At 47.7% G+C, this 19,956-nt stretch overlaps 1 protein-coding gene across 1 annotated transcript in view; it reads right to left on the reverse strand.

The window, feature by feature from the left end:
• LOC146189983 (protein Tob1-like) overlaps positions 1 to 19,751 on the reverse strand; it is a 31,180-nt gene extending 11,429 nt beyond the window's left edge. The window contains exons 1-2 of the mRNA XM_084604701.1: positions 19,274 to 19,751; positions 1,341 to 1,506 (exon numbers count right to left, since the gene is read on the reverse strand). Coding sequence (XP_084460827.1) covers positions 1,341 to 1,506; positions 19,274 to 19,283 — 176 coding nt within the window. The 5' untranslated portion in view covers positions 19,284 to 19,751. The remainder of the gene's footprint in view (positions 1 to 1,340; positions 1,507 to 19,273) is intronic.
• Positions 19,752 to 19,956: the final 205 nt, after the last annotated feature.

Consider the following 19,956-nt stretch of genomic DNA (forward strand, 5'->3'; position numbering starts at 1 on the left):
ACTATCTCGAGGTTGCGCCTCCTATTCAGTAAACGACGCGCAGGTAGATAAGTTCTCTTCCACGTGCTTGGAGAGAAGCAAAAGAGAAAATATTGTCACCATTCAGGGTCTAATGAGAGAATGGAAGCAGAGAGGTTGGGGAGCATGCCTCGCTCGTGTCCAAGGTCGCACGAACTAAACAGGACATGACAGCCCGAGGCAAGCATCGATTCGGAAAGGAAGACCCGAGGAAAATACCGCAATGCATCGGTACGCCGGGCAACGGAAGACGACATGAATGCGAAACAGCACACTTGACTGCCGTGAGAGGCCGATCAATTTCGCTGAAAAAGAGAGCGGCGAATATTGAGCCGTCACAGAATCGTTGGGGAAGATGATGCGGCGTTCTCTTGATACTCGAACGCATAAACTGAAACAGCCACTAGTCGCACTGTAACGATCACGCGACGCGCACGCCACTGCGATAGCGTAGTTAGAGAAAAGTGTAATTAGTAGAGACAGCGAAAACAGCTCCATACAGGACTCCTAGGCGAATGTATTACCTAGACTATCAATACCCCCAAACACTTCTGGAATACATGGGTAATGTGACGGCACATAGATGGAAACGGTCACTCTGAGTGTTAGCGAAAAAAACTGGCGAGAGACAAAGAGAAAGACGGTACGAGCTATATGTCTGCCTCTCGCTGCTTTTTTTTTGTTTTGCTTCTTTTGCGCTAAACCATAGAATCAATGTGAGCAAAGTTGCCCAGTGAGGAGACCTTTGTAGATATTATCGTGTACTAAAACCCTGTTTTATTTGTTTGTTTGTTTTTTTTGCATTACCAACTGACAAATTCGACCCTTGCTGCATGCACCAAAAAGGCACGCGCCTAATGACGAAAGTTTTCAGATGTGACATGTCAGCAGGTCGCCTGTCGATGCCAAAGAACATATGCTGCTTCTTTCGAGACTTTGAAGATAGTTAACTCCCGACAATCAGGCCAGGTAGTATAATATGGACAGCTATAGTTGGAATCAGTGCTAAAATTCGTTTCCGAATGCAAACAAAAAGGAAAAATAGATGACTGCACAAAACGTCAAGCACGTTTTGCGTTCTTTTTCTTTCGTGTCTTGTTTTTTTTTTTTTTTTTTTGCCTTTTGTGCATCATTTTCCATTTTGTTCTGTTTTCACTTGTGTATTTCACTGCGTCCCCCGTTATGATCCAAAATCTAGTGGTCATCAGTACGAAATGATGACATTACATAGCAGAGTCACGTGACTCATAATATGTTTTCCACGCAAACTTAATCTTATCACGAGGCAAGGCGTAAGAGGCGACTGGAGCAGCGGGACGCACCAGTGTCCTCGGAACTTGCGCCTCAGCGCCCGGTCCAGCTCCTCGGCGAACTGGTTGACGCGCCTCCGAGGCAGCTTGTTGTACAGGAAGGACACGAGGAAGTTGAGCGCCACCTGGATCTCCACCTGCATCCTGCTGGGACCCGCGCCGGCCTCCGAGTCGGCCACTGCGGACACGCGCGAGAAAAAAGGCACGACGATGTCAGGCCCACGTAAAAAACAATTAGACGATAATATAGTACACGAGGAAAAGAAACGAACTCATGGCACGAAGAGTCCGCCGCAGAATTACGGCAGCCAATGTAAACTGCAAATAAACTACAGAGGCGCTGATCAGACAGATACGCAAAGATTGCCAACAGTTTCGGCGGTCAAAATGACGGCAGCGAGTATACTGAAACGCAGCTGTATGACACACGACTACCCAACGGGGCACAGAAATATAAAATAACACCGAAACGTACATATTGCTGTCTTAGCCGAGGAAGCGAGGTTGGGGGTAGGAGTGAGATACAGTACCCACTGTGCAGATGTTCCTGAGGTTTTTGGGCTGACGTAAGAGGTGAATAGTGCTGAGTTTGCCTGTGCCTTTCAAATGCAGCTCACGCAGTTTCAGCAATGTGAGGATTAACTTTCCCACGTTATTTAAGTGGAGTATGACTTTTTTAGTTTCGTGACTCGTTGTAGAGGCAAAGTATTGCTCGCGAACGGAAACATCTGGACAAGGTGCAAACACAAAACGTTGATTGATTGATTGATTGATTGATTGATTGATTGATTGATTGATTGATTGATTGATTGATTGATTGATTGATTGATTGATTGATTGATTGATATCTAGGAACTCATTCCTCAGTGAATTAATAAGTGCACCTATGAATAAGTGCGCGAAAATATCAAAGTGACGAGAGAAAAATTCGTAGCGCGCCACGCTCAATTATGGGACACTTTCTCTGTTTGCCGTCAGCGTTCATGTACTTTTTTATATTATAGACAGCTGTCGCTGTTAGAAAATAAAAGCAATATTCTCCATGTTCACTAGTGCTCTAACTCTTTCAGACACAAGACAAGATATCGTGGATTAACATTACTAGAAGCATGTAGTTGCAGTTGCGTATACATAAGTAAACACATTATGCTATTGCGTTCATACTGCAACCACGCCTTCCTTACAAAGCATGAAGCGACGTGTTCCCATGGGACAGCACACTACGGTCCATTGCACAGTGTACACACTAGAGCTTCTATTTAAGTTAGGTAACGCGCGAAAAATTTTAAAAGGGCATGACGTGCTCCGTTCACTTTTGTTAGCACTTCCCATGTAATTCAAAGAAGCGATATTTTGAGGTTTTGACAGCGTTATATAACAGTGAAATAGGGGGCCTCAGCAGCACTCATGTCTTCCATGTTGGCAATATGTACTGTAAACACAGACACACAAGCCGCGTGTCTGGGTGGCTCACCGGCAGAGCCCGATCCCAGTCCTGGCGGCTGCGTTTTGATGGAAGCAAAGCGAAATGTCGTTCGTGTGTTGTACGATGTCAGAGCACGTATAAGATCTTCACATGATGGAAATTATTCCGTAGTCCTCCACTGCTGCACCTCTTTCCCTCTTTCCCCTTTCAATACAACCTTTCTCCCTTCCCAGGTGTTCGCAGAGAAGTGTCACATATACTGCTGCTTTCCTTTCTATAAACAAATTATTCTTTTTTTTTTTTATTTTACAGCACACCCCTGCGCAACCGCATAAATCGCTCCCTGTTCGCCCTTGCTGCCTTTTTTTCCTATCCCTTTCTATTTCCAGGGAGGACAGAAGGCCTACGATCAGAAGAAAATCAGTTTGTCCACGCAGATTGATCGCGGATCTCGATTCCGCTAACAATTTTGGCCGGTCAAGCGTTATTTTATCAGCCACCACATTGCAAGTGTTCCTTGTTTGGCGCTACACATCCCTCTAGGCGCGGCCTGAAGGACAGCCGGAACCTGAAAGGTCTAGACTTCCTCAACCGCAAGCAGTCGCGAGAGATATAAAAAAACTGTTCTGGGCCGTCCGTTCTCGCAAGCAGCGAAAGATCAATTGACTCTGGAGCACCGCCACATTTCACCCCCTTCACCCCAGCGTTCGCTCTTACATAGCTTGTGGGTAATGTGGCCATGAACAGTCCGTTCGCAAAGGGCCACTCGTCATGCTCTCTTTTCAGTTCCAACATGCGGACGCGCACTATCCATAACGGGGCTGTTTCTGTACTTTTGCTTTGGCAACGGCAGTGGAGTCTACGCCCACCACTATTTCTGGACCTAGTCACACGCTTCGCACACATCGTGCTTTCTAAAGGCAGCTAGGTGTCATCACTGGCAAGACAGGGTAACCATGTGCCTGCACTAAACCCAGTCGGTGACGTCAGCACCAGAGAAAACATTCTCTCCCTTCGTTGCTTCATAGGCTTCATTGAAAGTGTCAGTGCAAATTCTGAAGCCATCCGCATAGCTTGAGCGAACAAAACGACATGCGAAACGGAACAACCCGATCAATCTAGAGGCATTTAATAAAATTATCTAGATTTCTTATGGACGATTCTTTCAAAATTCTTAGCTACCACTTAAGGAGCGGCAAAAGCTCATGTCAGGTATCGTCAGATTAAAGTCTGCTAAATGCTCGAGTGTCTCACCGTTTTTTCGCCCTCTTCTAATGGTCATAATTTGCCCTTTGAGGTAAGCACGGTTCTTTTTTACAGCTCAATAGTTCGAGGAAACCACTTTCCGTTTGCATGATACAACCGTTGCAAAATGCAGAAACGAAAAGCTCCCATTACAAAAGGCATCGCAGGTAATTTGATTTGAGCGCTATCGTCTTATTAAAACGTCGCTGCTCTGCAGAAAAGTACAGGTTTCGTTCTCAAACGTTGCAGCTAACTCTACAGTGCTCGATTGGCGATCTTTCTTATAAAAAGCTCACGCACAAACAAGATAACTGACGTCATACGGCGCAGAATGGGAAACTACCAGTGCAACCTACACACGACGCTGCGTTGGCGTCGTGCTCATGGCAGCCGCTTTTCGGTCTCATATAAAGCAGGTGCTGCTGGCCATTACCTTCGCAACTGAGTGTAGAGAATAGAAAAACCGCGCTCACCAAAAAGCGTCAGGTTGCGCAACAATGTTTATACCCTCGGGCGCAGTAGAACGTAAATCGAACCTTATTTCACGAGCCTCCTTGCTTTCGTTCGCGTATTTGTGGAAAATCTTATTTCGCTTGCAACCTGCAAACACTCAAAGCGAGAAACGTAGAAATTATTGGTTACGTAACTTCAGGATCAGATCGTGCCAAACGCGTAACTTTTTTTAACATTTTCGCCGGCCCGTGTCTCGCTTTGCCATTAACTTTTCGTTTAGCATGACTTGGTGATTCGGATAAGCAGTAACTGGTAACACAAGCTATAACCTACAATTAGACTACGTGGTTAAGTTAGCATATAGATGTTATGTACGAGGACCTAGGAATAAATCGCGACTTCTATGGCGTCCGCGTTTCCTTGGGAGTGTAGCCCACGAGACGGCAGTGTTCTGTACGATATCGGCGCATTAAGAACACCAAACGGCGCAGCTGAACGTGGATCTCTTCCCTACAGCCCCATCCCCTAGGCCTGCGTGCCGTGGGTGGGGAGTAAGGGGCCTCTGTTTAAGGAGGACAATAAAAGTTGTCATCCATCCATCCATCTTCACTACTGAGCTTCTTCATTCATTTCGTCATTCTCTCCATCAACATTTACCTCAAGGCGCGGATTTAGGTCTCCACCGAGAGTTGAACAACACTGCATCTGTCTTTAAAGACGGAGGGAAAAGACCAAGCATAATTAGGTGCTTCGGAAGCTCTCTTCAGTGGCCTTTTCTATCAATTTCAACCCTCTCAGTAGCCCTCCATTTCTTACTGCGGCCTTTCTTGCCCTGTTTCCTCCCACCAGGGTGCAAAGCGGCAGGCCCCCATAGAGAACGATAACCGAGACTGATTTCTCCGTCTTCCTCTGTAAACAAATAACTGGCCATCTCTCCCTCATCATTGGTCCCCTACTCCATTTTTGGGCCCCCCGCGAAGAATGCGCGGTAAATATGGCTCTCCTACCCACTAGTACACATTTACCAAGTTAATCCCAGAAACGGCTCCTACATTTTGAGTCAGAAAGGACAAAAATGTTTGGTTTGATATATTTTGTTTGGTTACCCCGACGAGCTGGCTCATTGGTAACTGTTCGGCATGCTAATCTTCACGCATCAGAGCTATCCGAGAGTATTCTGGTGATTCTGTAAGGTAAACAGTAGATTTCTTTAATACCTCAGCTTCTGTGCCTGTGTTTAACAGTGAGCTGTAGAAGGTGACCAACTTCAACATTTTATGGTACGATGAGTTGCCTTTAAACTGACTCACATGACGATTAGGCCAGTATATATGTTTTGCAATACAAAATCGACAAACATTAAAAATTACGGGGAACGCTAAGAACCTGTCTATAACATGAAGGCGAAAGCCCAGTTGGAAGTTCTCTTGTTTTGAGGGGCCACTTTGTGTTATATGTACTTCCTCTGCTTTCAATGGGCGCTTCCGCAGCTTCATCCATAGCCGCTTCCTCTCGACGGCGGTTATGAAGAGCGCGATGGGACTCAAGTCGGCAGACTCTCCACCACACCCCCTGGACTTCACATCCTCTGCTCTCTACAACTGCGGCCGGCTGGCGTCCCCTTAGAACACATCTACACCGTCCCTAAAACCATTCTTATTGATCACCTCTCTGTTCACCCTTTACCCTTATGTAATGCCCTCGGGCCTTTAAGGGAAAAATAAATAAATGAAACATGCACAAAGCCCATCTTCAGTCCCTTAAAGAGGTCAGGGTGCGAGCCCTCCGCACGGCGCACGCCGGTGACTCAGAAGCGGTTAATGTAGACGCCGCAAAGCATCCTCCTCTGCCCGCCTATGTACTCTCAGTTATCTCCCAACACCTCCACCCACTACTTCCTGCTCCGTCAGGGCCCACACATCTGCAAAAGCGGAGGAATTCGCCATAGCTCTCGCATTCATTTTTTCCACGACCACACTAATCCTCAGTAACTCTAAAACCGCGCTTCAAAATTTCGCCAGAGGACCCATACATGCTGCCGCTCAACGGATGCTAGCATCCAATTCTCAACGAGCTCGACCCATTAAACTCGTGTGGGTAGCTGCTCACTGGGGCAACCCCAGTAATGAGGCAGCCGGCCGCAGTCCACTCTGCGGCTCGAGCAGACGTCGACCGAACGGCGGGTGTCGTCGACCCAGGCCGTGCCAGAGACCAATTACTCACATAAAATGACGTAACGCTCCATTACCGACCAGACAGACTCTGCTACCCAGCACATCAACCATCCCTTATTAAGCCACACAAAATCACACGGAGACAACTCCAAGCTCGTGCCCTTAACTCACCGGTATAGTTAGCCCTGTTCAATGCCGTCCCAATTCCAACCCGAATGTACCTTCTGCAGGATCCCAGGGGCTACCTTCGAGCATATATCATGTTCCTCTGTGCAGAATTCCTCCCACCGGCCCACTGAGACGTCCCGAATGACGATGGCCGGAAGATCACGGTCTCCCGCTTCGATCCAGCTGAGGCTGGTCAAATGGGCTGGAACGGTCGCCGCTATAGGCATGGCGTGCTGGCCATCACCAGCAACCCGGAGCCGACCAACGCCAGTTAAAATCTTTTTGGCTCATCATAAAGTTTTTGCAGCCACCGCCACCATGACGTGCGCTATTTCGAGCTGCTCTAGCCTCTTCTGCCGTGGGCACTCTTTATTAGCCTTCACCGCCCGCGACTATATGGTTAGGTGAATCGCCCAAAGCAATATCGAATAAAGCTCTTAGCCCAGGCAGCAGCGTATACAAGGCGAGGGAGAGCGTTGCGAGCGTGCTGTCGCCCTTTTCATAAATCTATACGCGTGCTGCCGTAGCCCTCCCGCGCCACCACTGACATCAATTTTGTCCTTTTCCTCAACTCCCTGCGGGAAACCAGAGAGTTTCCCGCAGTCAGACGTAGTTAAAAGAAACGCATCAACAGAGATCGCACATGTCGCAGTAACCTCGCTTAACAAGTTCGGCACAGCTTTTTATGCGTAGAACCACGCAAACAACCATTAGCGAAAGCCGCGGTGGCCTTGACTGTGGTTAAGGCTTCCCGTATAACAAAGTAGAGTCTCCCAATGGGCTAACCATTTGTCGCAAGGGCTAACTGGTGCCGTTAGTAACAACTCACCCTTTTTTAACCTAAATGTAGTCGCCTATACAGTGCCATTGCTGTAGAACCACGGTTCCAAACACAGAAGTTGCAAACTTACGCGGCGGCGAATCCCCAAGAGACCCAAAAGCGCGTGCCGTGGCGGGATATAACTGCAAAGCCACGTCTGACGACGTTATGGGCATTAGCTTCAAGCGAGAAGCCTTAGGCTATAAGCCCGCCCTGATGTCGCAACTCCTCCGGGACCAGTGGTGTCGCAAGCTGTTTACGGCGAGGGCACTGCTGAGCGAACCGAAAGTCATTAACGTGATTTTGCCCGAGATGTTGTTGCTGCCGCTCGCATTGCGCCTTTGAGGCGACGAAAGAGTTACGCGCGTGCCAAGGAAGCTCTAACGTTGTTTGCTTTGATCCACGGATCAGCACACAGCTAGGCTGAACCCTTGTGCAACTCCGGCCCGCATGCCAAATCTTCCGTGTGATGCGCCTGATGCCAGAGCATATTACCGCGATTGCATTAAAGGTCCCACCCGACAGCAAACCCGTAGTCGGCCTCGGGAGGACAGAAAATTCCGGATTGGTCGAGGGGGTCATGACGTCACACGAGGCGACGCATAAATATAAACTGTCACTGTGAGGTCATGACACGGACTCAAACGTTAATATAGAACGTTATTATAGGAACTAAATATTTAAATAAAATACTTAACACGGTTGCGACATTCCCTAATGCGAAATGTGAGCGCACGTGTTAGCTATTTTTACAAAGCGAAAGGAAATTGGCCGTGGCTTAGCTCAGCTAGGCCAGGATATACGTAGCGAAAGCATGTGTGGCTGGCATTGGGCTGCCTAGTCCTCTCCAATCCAATGTAATCTCCTATCCAGTCTAATCTAATCCAATCCAGTCTAATCAAATCCAGTCCAATCAAGTACAGTTCATTCCAGTGAAATACAATCCAACCAATCCTGCCCAATTCCATCCAAACCAGTCCAATAGAGTCCAATCCTATCCAGTCCAATCTATTCTAGTCTAATCCAATCCTGCCCAATGCTGAGTACGCGCTCGCCCGAAATGCGCCGCTAACTAGCCTATCATCTTAACTACTATCATTCTCACGCTGGAGAAGGAGAATTAAGATGCGCTGCTCACTATAGCTATGTTGTTGTTGCATTAAAGACGAGAAATCTTTTTCTTCTCGTTGCTTCTTGATTGCCAGGTGGCGCGGTGAGCGCGCGGCGTCCGCCAGCTGCGACGGTTGCTAGGCAACGGCTCTGTGCCTCCCGCCACGCGAAACTCCTCGTTTGTGGCCAATGTAGCTTTCACTACAAAAACGAGAGGGGAGAGCGCGGTAGCAGGGAGACGGAGAAGGAGATCAACAAACGCCTCTAGTTGATTCCGGTGAGGCCCGCACTCTGCCTACCGGGCCGTCTCGGATGTCCAATGAGCGACCGGCGCCGAACTCATGATTCTTCTTTCTCTTCTGAGAAACTTTCTTTGGCCCGTGACTCTCTAGATCGGTTCCACCGGCACCGACGGTAACGCGGTTGATCCCCTGAACGGGCGCATAATAACTGCGCTCTAAAATGCTTTTTCTTTTTTTTTTTTTTTTTTCAAGTGGTAACATTCAAAGTCTGGCCCTTGGGTAAAAGGTTTTACGACTACACCACCTACGTAAGTTCGTTTCGAATAGTTCGAAAAGAAGCATTCGACGAGAAGAAGTATATATCGATGTCTGCAAAAGGATGCGCCAAGGAGACCTCAATGTACCGCAGAGACCGTATAAAGCTACCCGTCATGCTCTTAATGAACTTGTCTCCTCCCCACCCCCATGGTATTTTTTTTTTCAGCATACCCCGCTACACTGACGTGAATTCATTTATTTCCGGTTGGTTCTGAGTATGCTGTAGCCCACCGCGTCTACTCAGAATTTTAAATACATTGATAACTATGCCTGCGACGGAGTAATGTATTCCGACTGGTTGAAAACTCATAGACGAACTGAATGTCAGTTCATCTTTCGTCCGCTCAGATGAAATGCTTAGCGTGCTCGCAATTCAGTCATCACGGAAAAGCAATACTTGAAGGGCGCCATCCATTGTTGTCTTCCCTGCCCATGTAAAGGAGGCTTCTACGTCGTTGTTTACGTCTAGACATCGGCCGGAGGCGATGACCGGATGATGAGTCGCTGCTTTAGAGAAAAATCGCATCATATAAAAAACTTTAGGGGCATCCCAGTCGAAAAAAACTACAGAACTTCGTCAAAAATACGACAAAATATCCTGTAATTCTGTCGTAACCATCAGACTTTTCTGTAGTTCTGTAGTACTTTCCTGTAGTTCTGTAATTTTTCTGTAGTATATTTCTGTTGTCTGTAGTTCTGTGGCACTTCCCTGTTGTAACTACAGAAATTTGTGATGTTACTACAGAATATTCTGTTGTCACAACAGGTTTCCCGTCAAAAACCGCACATAAATTCTGTCGTAACATCAGAAAATTTTCTGTAGTTTTTTTCGACTGGGATCGACGGCACCCTGTAAGAGGTTTGACTTCAAGGGACAATCTGCTTAGATTATCAACTATAGTGCTGAGTTTCCGCCGAGGATGAAAAAGTTCGCGAAGATCGTGAAATGCGTCAAGAAAGCCAGCACACGCGAACTTGATTTTAAGAAATAACCGAACTCCTTGTACAAATTTATACTCCGGATTTACTTATTCCATTGTGTCGTGTGTCCACCGCCATTGTGTTGTGTGTGCGGCAGTGCCTGTCGTACACTGCTCAACGAAGTGGTCGTTTTAAACGTGCCAACAGCAAGAATATTCGGCCGTCACCAAGAGTAAACTGCAACGGTGTTCCACATAAAACCGATGCTAATATGTGGGGTAACGTTCCAACTAAAATAAATGAAAAGTTGTTCCATTATTTTAAGATATGCGGATCACAGTCCAGTTAGAAGTGGAACTTTAGGAGCGAAACTCCACTTCTCGTGTGCAGAGCTGAAGGTAAACCAGGTTTGTAAATGACCTCGAACTGGAGGCGAGCCGCCGCCACAGCTGTACGCTTCGCAGTCACGTCCACCGCTGCGCTGACCGTCTCAGTCACTGCCCACTCCCTCTCTCCAGATGTCAGTGACACGTTACTAGTAGCCGTGTTGTGCGCTGCGTAGTTGCGCCCCCCCATTACGCTCACCTTGTAGAATTCTGGCCAGTTTGCGAACTCCCGCCTAAAATCTCTGGACCCTGGCCTGGACCCTGGCCCTGGATCCGGCTTCTACCCAGCCAACCCCGACGTGAAGAAACTTTGCTGTGCCGCCTGTGGGTTGGTGCAGCGTTCACAAACTCTTATTTGTGATAAGTATGGTTAATAGCCCAGCATGTGCAACCTGCGGGTGCGACGAGGCTTAGGCCACATTCTTTGGGAGTACCCCATATACAGTGCGGAAAGACAGTGTCTCTGCCGTGTGCCGAAGCGTCTAGATGGACGCCCACTGACTGAAATTAAGATTCTAGGTCACTAGCCGCGGCAATCGTCGGCGGTAAAGGCCTCCAAGGCAATGCTCCGCTTCATGAAAACCACAGGCCTGATCGATAGGCTATGATTTTGCTGTGATGTGACTTGATGTGACGTGATATGGCTGTGATGTGACTATACGGACTCCAACCATCCCTCTCTTACCCACCAGTTTTATATCCACGCACCCCCTTCACCCCAGTGCAGGGTAGCAAACCGGTTTCTTCTACCGGCTAACCTCCCTGCCTTTGCTCTCCTCTTCATCATTTTTCTCTTGCAGGATAAAAGTCAACGCTCGCAGACTAGAGAACTCAGACGTTCAGAGGAGTAGGGTGGCTGCTCCTGGCCCTACGGAGCTGGGAACCCAAAGAACCCTCGCCGCTTGCGGCGGGGGTGCTCTTGCAGCTGGGTGTACGTGTTGTGCATGCCATAGTCGCCGTTGTCACTTCGGCAGCTAGACGATGTTTAACCGAGCTTTCGCTCCGTATAACCTGGCTCAGCCGAGTTGACCCACAGCAATGCTTCAGAGAAAGCTGCAACGAATAAATGGATCCGTAGGTAGGATCAGACTAAGACTGCACCCTTATAACCAGGCTTCGTGCTTTTGTTTCCTCGGTGATGGGCCGAAAGTGGGTGGAGTGAATGAAGTGAGAGGATGAAGAGGATGATAAGCAAACATGTCAGGGTCATAAGCGTCCGTTTGGCGGCGTTCGTGAATTGCGATGCCTGCGTTGGAGGGAAAGGGGTGGTGTGCCCAACACAGCGTACCAGTGATCATGCCGATATCGCACCTATAAATTGAAGGTTTGAAACTAGTTTTCGTTGTCACAGGTCCTAATTGCACTCGAAGAGCTGGATTGTATATATATGATCGACAGAGCCATGACGTCATGACACGGATTTAAGGAATTATGTACACCACAGCACTGCGCTCTACAGCTCTGTGTTGAAAGGTGTCGCTCAGTTTAACGATCTATGGAGCGACTGCACGAGCACTGCGTAATTTTTTAACTGAGACGTTTTTTTAAAACCTTCCTATAGTGCTAAAGGCATGCGATTCCACGTTCGACGGGTTATCTTAGCGGGTCTTTTTTCCATGGCGGCTGCTGCTTGTATGAGAAAAAAAGTCGATGGGTTTGAGAGTTAAATCAATAGACCTGCCAAAGCATATACTATCGCTAAACCTTGTGACTGATGGCGTCAATCAGATGTTCGTCTAAGGGCGACAGCTGGTAGTTGACATTGGTATGAAAGGTCAAGTTCATCTGCGTGGGTAGCGGTACGCTAGAGAATACATGGTTTGGCTATGGGTGGGCTGTTGCTATACGTTTGACCAATGCCCACCTAGAGGTAATTCAAACAGGCAGCAACGTTCTTTCATGGGCTTGACAGTGTGAAGCAGAACTTTCTCACTAAAAAGTGTGGACGCGCATACGATTGGCTGGACGCACGCAAGAGTTGCAATAACGCGTTCTTCCACCGATTGCCCCGTTCTTACACGTTCAATTTTTTTGCGATAACAGTGCTATTTGTTGCTGCCGAGGCGAGCTTGAATCTGGAATGTTATTCTGAACAAAACCTGCATTTCGAACACCTGGGTACTGCCGCAAAGTGAAGGTTACAAAGGTGGATTAAATTCTGGCGCTGAAAATCCTCAAATTCGAATTTTAAGTGTCACAACTTTCTGGAAGCGGTTGAGCCAGCAGGTGCATTTTAGCACCACATAGCGGCTTGCTATAGCAAACCTGCGATGTACGTCTACAAAACTCGCATACATCCGGAAGAGCACTAATCTCTCGGAGACAATTAAATCGAGACAACGACTCATAATCCGTTTACCCCGCTGCTATGAACTATTGGCTGCCCACTTCGCCTGCACGCTTTGTTTTCTAACGATACCCGCACAGCACAATTGTACTCCTATATGGGCCGCAAAACGAATCCCATTATTTCATTTCCGCCTGGCCCTCTAAACCCCTTTGGAGACGTAGCATATGAGACAGTATTCTAGAAGGATGGAATGCATACCCTACCCCAGATGCCTACTTGCCTATAAATACATAACCGCCTGCACCTAACCTCAGACTTTCGCTAAGGGTGCTAAAGCGGCTACATTAAACATTCCCTCTCTCCACTATCCCTATTTCCTGCAATCACCGTTATCAAACACTATTCCCCCACACGGTCGCGACTAAAGACGAAAGATCTAGGCCTAATTCACATGACACGGCAGGCTTTTCCTTCCTGGTCCCCAAAACCCGGTGGCGATCAGCAATGCACAGCCCAAAAAGCCCTCGGCGCGAAGAGAGCTCCTGTAGCCCGCGCGGCACCCGGGCGCGATGCTGACGTAGCGCCGCATTCAGCGCTGAGCGCTGATTGGAACAATGTTGACAGTATACAGCGCAGGCGGGCCTCCCTCGGGCCAACGCCAAGCGGCGCTATTGCGGCCCGACCTCCATGCGACCTTGTTCCACACAGCGCCCGGCATCGATTTGCCCCAGTTTCGGGCGCTGGGCTCGCGCTGGTACGCCTCCCTACTCTCTGCATCCATCTTGCGCTTTCATTGCTCCCTTTTTTTTTTTTTTTTCGCCACACATTTTCTTTTTTTCCCCTCTCCACCATCTGACCTTTTCCTCTCTATCCGTCTTTCTCTTCTCACCCTATTTAATACTGAGCTTTATACTCGGCGGTCTCGCAGCGCCACCATTCGTCGCCACCGCGTTTTTCTCTCACGCGTTTTCTGCTGTCCAGCTACGCGCCGTCTGCTATGGTACAAACTATACGCCGTATCGTCTGCTCTCAGCGCGGTATCGTCTGGTCTCAGCGGTGACGTCTGCTGCGGGTCCCCTTTTATTGGACACCGGCGGATTGTAGATTGAAAGCAGCTGCAGTGGCGCAAGCGTGCTGCACTCGAAAGCCGCACCGCCGCATTCGTCTGCTAATCGAACGCACTCTTCCGACGTCCCTAATTAGAAAGATTTTTTTTTTTGTTTTTCCTTTCTCGCAGTCATTTCACAACATCTTCGTTTTGTCTTTCTTCGGTGTCACAATTTAGCTGCTTACTCGGTAAAGAAAACAAAGAAAGCCATTTGTAGCTCTAAGAGCTATGATTGCGAAACAAAATGAGAACAGGAAGAGCCTTTTGAGTCATTATTTTTTTTTCCGGTCGCTAAAGGACCTCCATTCGCGAAATAAAAATCAAAGCTTGAAACTACACCGTCTAAGCGCATTATCGTTGCTAATATTCGATTTTAACGACGCGAAGACAGATATCAGATTAGGATGAGACTGTGAAATAGCGGAGACTAAATATTCGCCGGGTAATGCTGGTAAGCAGCACAAAAGGAAACAGAAATAAAGGGCAGAGAAAAATTACTCTCAGGCACCTGACTTCAAAAAGTAGTAAGGACTTGGCGTTAGAGACCTACAAAGATAGTTTGTTGGGCGAGTTGGTACTTATTCATTATTAATTTAAACAGCGCGAACACGAAGACACAGGACAAGATAAAAGGAAGCCATAGTACAAGCGCTGACTCACAACTATGCCTAAGCCCTTTACTCCAAGGCCCAGAAAAAACAAACATGAAGGAAACGAAACAGTCACGTGAAACAACTCCAGGGTTCACCTGCTGCACAAAAAGTCACTCAAAAAAGACACCTCTTTGCTTGAAAGAGCAAGAGAAGTCTTTCTGACACACTTATTTTCCGTTGAAATAAAATATGATTCCACTATCCCTCTCGTCATCATCTCTTTGTGGCAATACAAAATCCTAACCTTGTCAAACTTAAGCCAGCAGGTGAACCCTGGAGTTGTTTCACGTGACTGTTTCGTTTTCTTCATGTTTGTTTTTTCTGGGCCTTGGAGTAAAGGGCTTAAGCATAGTTGTGAATCAACGCATGTACTGTGGCTTTCTTTTATCTTGTCCTTTGTCTTAGTGTTCGCGCTGTTTAAATTAATAATAGAGACCTACACTACTCCAACTATTACTTTCCCATATTTCATTCACGTCGCCCTTCGTAGCTTCTACTCGAAATCCTTCCGAGAAGGCTGCATAAAAACAAACTATATCCTCAGCACAGAATCAAATAAACAAATATATGTTGGAGTATACGAGTATAGCATTGCCTTACTTAAGAGCGCTACCGAAAACACCTAGTGCGTTCCACTGCGGTATCCGGCTCAGCTATGCTAAAGCTCTATTTACGCTACACCTGTCGGGCATCGCACAGCAGACTCTTCTAAGCGTATGCTAGTTAAATAGACCAAACACGACCTCCTCGCCATTGCGTTGGAGCATCGTCACGACCTTTTTTCTCTTCTGACGAGTTTTACGACGCTTCGGCAGAGCAGGTGTTTTTCTGTTCCTCGTACCGGCTGACTCAAGGAGCACCGCGCACGGAAGAAGCAATTGCAGCTGGTGCCTTTAATTTTACTTCTTTCTGACAGTAAGCACCCCAGTTTTCACTGCGAACAACTTTCTCCGAAATTACTGATGGGGGCAAAAACTAGAAGCTGTACGGAGTTCGTGAGACAAAGAGCTCCGTAAATGCAGCTGCACAGAAGCCCTCTTCAAAGCGCATGCGATTAACATAAAAAGAAAGTAAAAGAACTAGCGGCATCTTGAAGCATAATGGCGAGTGGCTCGCATTGTATGAGCTCATGGTGGGCAAAGAAACAAAATCTAGCGTCGTCCGTAGCACCGAACTCGTTAATTACCACGGCTTGCTAGATCAGCTAAGCGCCTAACTAGTGCTGCTCACTTTCGTGCGCATGTCGTATTTTGTCGAGTTCGTAAGGCCCCTTCAATATAGACTCCACGATTTCGCAAATTCAGAGATCACACGGCACGATTCTTTGGCAGGCGACATCAAGTTTGGGAGCTCCCTGTATGTTTAAAGACGTCAACCAACTTGCAAGCAGCCGATTGTTTGGAGACGAAAAGCTTGTTGCTACAAAGAATGTTAAGAGTTGACGCCGAACCTGCACGTAGCCCGAATGTTTAGCAGAAGAAATTCAAAATGCCTCGATGATGTGCCGTCTACCGTCTTGATTCATGCCTGCTTGACAGAATCACTACTTTCTGGGCAGTTGCCGTGGCAATCTTGGGCGGTGAAGGCTGGACAGGCACCACTGTGTTTCCTGACAGTGTCGGGCCTGCACTACAGGATGCGAATTTTCCGTGCGCTTTGTGCTCTCAATCACCTTTTATTCTCAGATTTATATTCCTCTCATTCATTTTCCCGAATACAGAGGAACAAATGGATTTCTATTCCCCATTAACATATCTGCCTTCCCTCATCTTCCCCCTGCATCTTTGCTGGAAGTCCGAGTGCTTATTAAGTCGACACCAGCCTTGACAGAAGCCTCAATGCTTAGCAGACGACCCCAATCTTGCAGGCAACCAGAAAATTTAGCAGACGTTACCAATCTTACAATTAACCTGAAAGTTCAGCAGACGGCACCCCTCTTAATTACAGCCAGCCCGAATGTTTTGCAAATGACACATGTCTTACAGTTAAACCTAAGAGATGGCACCGTCTTGCTGGCATAGGAAATGTTTGGCAAATGACACCAGTTTTTCAGGCTACCTCCCCGATTAGTGGTGACCGCAAGCTTAAAGGCAACGGGATTCTTTTTTGCTACGCGACACCAAAGATATTTTTTTTTTCGTGTAACAACGCAAAGCTTCGGTTACCGTACGTAACACCGAACGTTGGACTCAACAAATGCGTCAGGCGTGCAAACGGAGATATAGAACGCTGTACACAGAACACGGCGGAGCTTAACGAGCCCTTCAGAAACCAAACAATAATACCTCCGTCCGGGGATTAAGCCGTGGGTTAAGCACGTCTTTCATAAACGAAGCGCGGCTCTGCGACGATGACGTCACTCAAGCAACACTCGTCGAGTACGCAACTGCAGCGGGTATATCCTATTCGTTTCAGCCGAACGGCTGGATGGCGGCCTACACCCGAGACAGCTGACGGCGAACGCCAGAAAGAAAAGGTGCATGGCGGGTGGTTATTTCTCCAGTCCGAGAGGCGAACAGCTGTGCTCGGGCACGATCCTTTCTTAAGCCGAGCGTCGTTCCAAAGCTCAGATGGGGGAAGCGAGAGAGTGAGGGAAGAAGGGGGAGGAAAGAAGGCTCGAACATCCGACACCGTTTTGCTCGCTCCTTTTCTCTCGTATTTATAGCGCGGGCCGCAATAGACCCCGGTTGACAACAACAAGAGCAGGCTGCAAGCTTGCGGCTGCTTTAGCTATGCGCGCGCTAGCTCCTCCAAGAGCGTAGTGCAGAGGACGTGGCACACATTCCGACCACCGCAGCTCGTGAAGAATGCGATACGTTGCATATGCTGCCAATTTCCCTGTTGTACCGACTGTAATTTTGTCCTTTATTGTCTCTTGACACATAGCCCGCTCCTCCTTAGCCTTTAATGGGGATCAAGCACTTTCGAATAAATCGATAAACATCAATCTGCTTTCCGTGGAGATGTGTACCCAACGCGAGTCCATTATTAACGGAGGATATAAGGTATTTTTTTGTTTATCTGAAGTAAAAGGAAGCAGGAGCTGTTACCAAATGTAATAGCCCAACTAGTCCCTGCCGTAGATAGCAGCAGACTTAACCGCCCTTATCTTAGATATCTATGGACATTCAACGAGAATTCTTGCCAGGGTTGTACTGGTGGTGTATCCAACACCGTCTGTTTAATGTTTAGGACCTTTTTTCATGATTATTTTGTCGTCTGTCGCGCACTTGATCATCACGTAGTCCTGATTACTTCTTTATCTCTTTGCTGGACCCTGAAAGGTCCATGTGTGATTAGTAGACGCCCACAGCAGAGTATTGCGAACTTCGACGCAAACAGGAGTCTCCCGTTTTCGGTTGTTAACAGCACTATCTTCCGTCATATCCAAGGTCATCGTTACGTCCCGAAAAGTACGGTATATATGCAACCAACCGATCAATGCCCCGACAAATACAAGCAAGTAACCCAAGTGAGTAGCGTAGAACAAGCCTCACTAACGTGACTGTAAACACTCAGCCCCTAAGCAGCCGTAGCACAGGTATGAATAACGTGCACATCCTAAACAGCCACTCTACCTAGAAAGCATCCCTTGCGTTGACATGCGCCCGTTGCAGAAAACCATATCATCTCTACCCACTGATAAGATAAGGCGATAACGCGGATCTCTAATCCTTTTTTATTTTTTTCAGCTGGCGCTCTCATGTTCCAAACTCGGGAGTGCTGTTTTTATCCCAGGCAAGCGCCACCTCTTGAAGAGCACGCCGAGACATCGATCGATTTACGGACGAGAGCATTGGAGCCACTCTGCCGGGAAGAAAAACAAAAAGGCTAGCGTGTGCGTCTCCCGGTTTTCAAGGTCTCCTTATTCGTTCCCATTTTTTCCCCACGTAGGAGACTCCCCACCACGCGTCCGCATGCACAGGACCAAAAAAGATGACTCAAATTGCTGAGTCAGGATTAGGTCTCCATAGGCCTTTTATTATTTCTTTATTTATTTTTGTCTTTTTAGCAGATATTCCGCCCGAAGAATTTCCAGTAACGGATCATCCACTACAGTACATGGTGTCTACATACAATACGCGGGTTGCCCACCAACCGAAAACTAAACTATAATTGCAGGCCGGAGCAATCATCAGTAATGTTTAAGTGGAGCTGTAAACTCATTCCGTTTCTTTTCCCGAAACTGTGATGCACCGTAAATGGAGTAAATATGACAAGTACGTTAACGTACGAACGCACAGTAAACTTACGCAACCGCGAAGAAAAAAAAAAAAGCCTGCCATCAGGCGGCGCCCCTGGCAGTGTTTTTCAACATTGTCGTTAGGAGGCGGCGCGTTGTGCCCAAAAACAAACACAGATGAAAAAAAGAAAGCACGAACACCAATTTGCAAGGCACAATCTATCAATTTTACAAGGCTGACCGACATTCGAGTGAGGTTCAAGGTCACAGCCGCTGGCGCATGCGCACTGAAGTGAAAATGTAGGACCAGGTTTCGAAGCGGAAGGGGGAGGGGCGGAGGGGAGGTACTGTTGTCAAAACACGTTGTTTATAAACACCGATAAACGGACAGGTCCAAAAACAGAAAAAAAATAAACAAATCAAGAGCAAATAAACTGCGAACACTCACCGGAATGCATCCAAAGACGAAGTGTGTCACGAGAGTCCGGGCAGCTTGTCTCAGTCACAGAAGGAGAAACACAGCTGGTGGCAGCACGGCGATGCTTGCAACACGTTGAGCAGAATTAAGAAAGGCGCTGGACCGACTATATGTGTATATAATGTATTCAACTGGGCTACACGGAGTATAAGATGAACCGCTTCTTCTTCGCGGACGCTCGGAGCGTCCCACTGGAAAAATATAGACGGGTCGTAAAAAATAGAAACGTAGGAAAAAGAAACAACGCAGAGAGTCTGTTAGGAAAGAATATGGGTGCGCTCGCACAAACCACCGGTGGTGAGGAAAAGAGCACTGCGGCGGCGGCGGAGTAGAAAAAGAAGTTGTTGGGCAGCGACGTAGGCGATGTGTGTTTTGCTTCGCGCGGGGCGATGAGTGTCCCACGCGCCGGCTAGCCGCGCTAGCTCGCACCCGGCTGAAGCGACTGGCGCCGCGGCCCAGGGCTTTATACGGCGCCACGGCAGGAGTCGTCTGCTATCGACGTATCCGTCCGCACATGCGCCAGAATGTAGTCCGCGCTTGAAAATAGTGCGCGCTTGTTTATTATTACGTCGGGCTTCCTTTGCCGCACGTATTTGCCCGTCTGTATTTACTTGGTACACTTTGATTCTTCTGCACTATTTTTCATTTGCTCG

The sequence above is a fragment of the Amblyomma maculatum genome, chromosome 5 (assembly GCF_055883805.1).
Source record: "Amblyomma maculatum isolate TAMU_Amacu chromosome 5, ASM5588380v1, whole genome shotgun sequence".
Taxonomy (NCBI): domain Eukaryota; kingdom Metazoa; phylum Arthropoda; class Arachnida; order Ixodida; family Ixodidae; genus Amblyomma; species Amblyomma maculatum.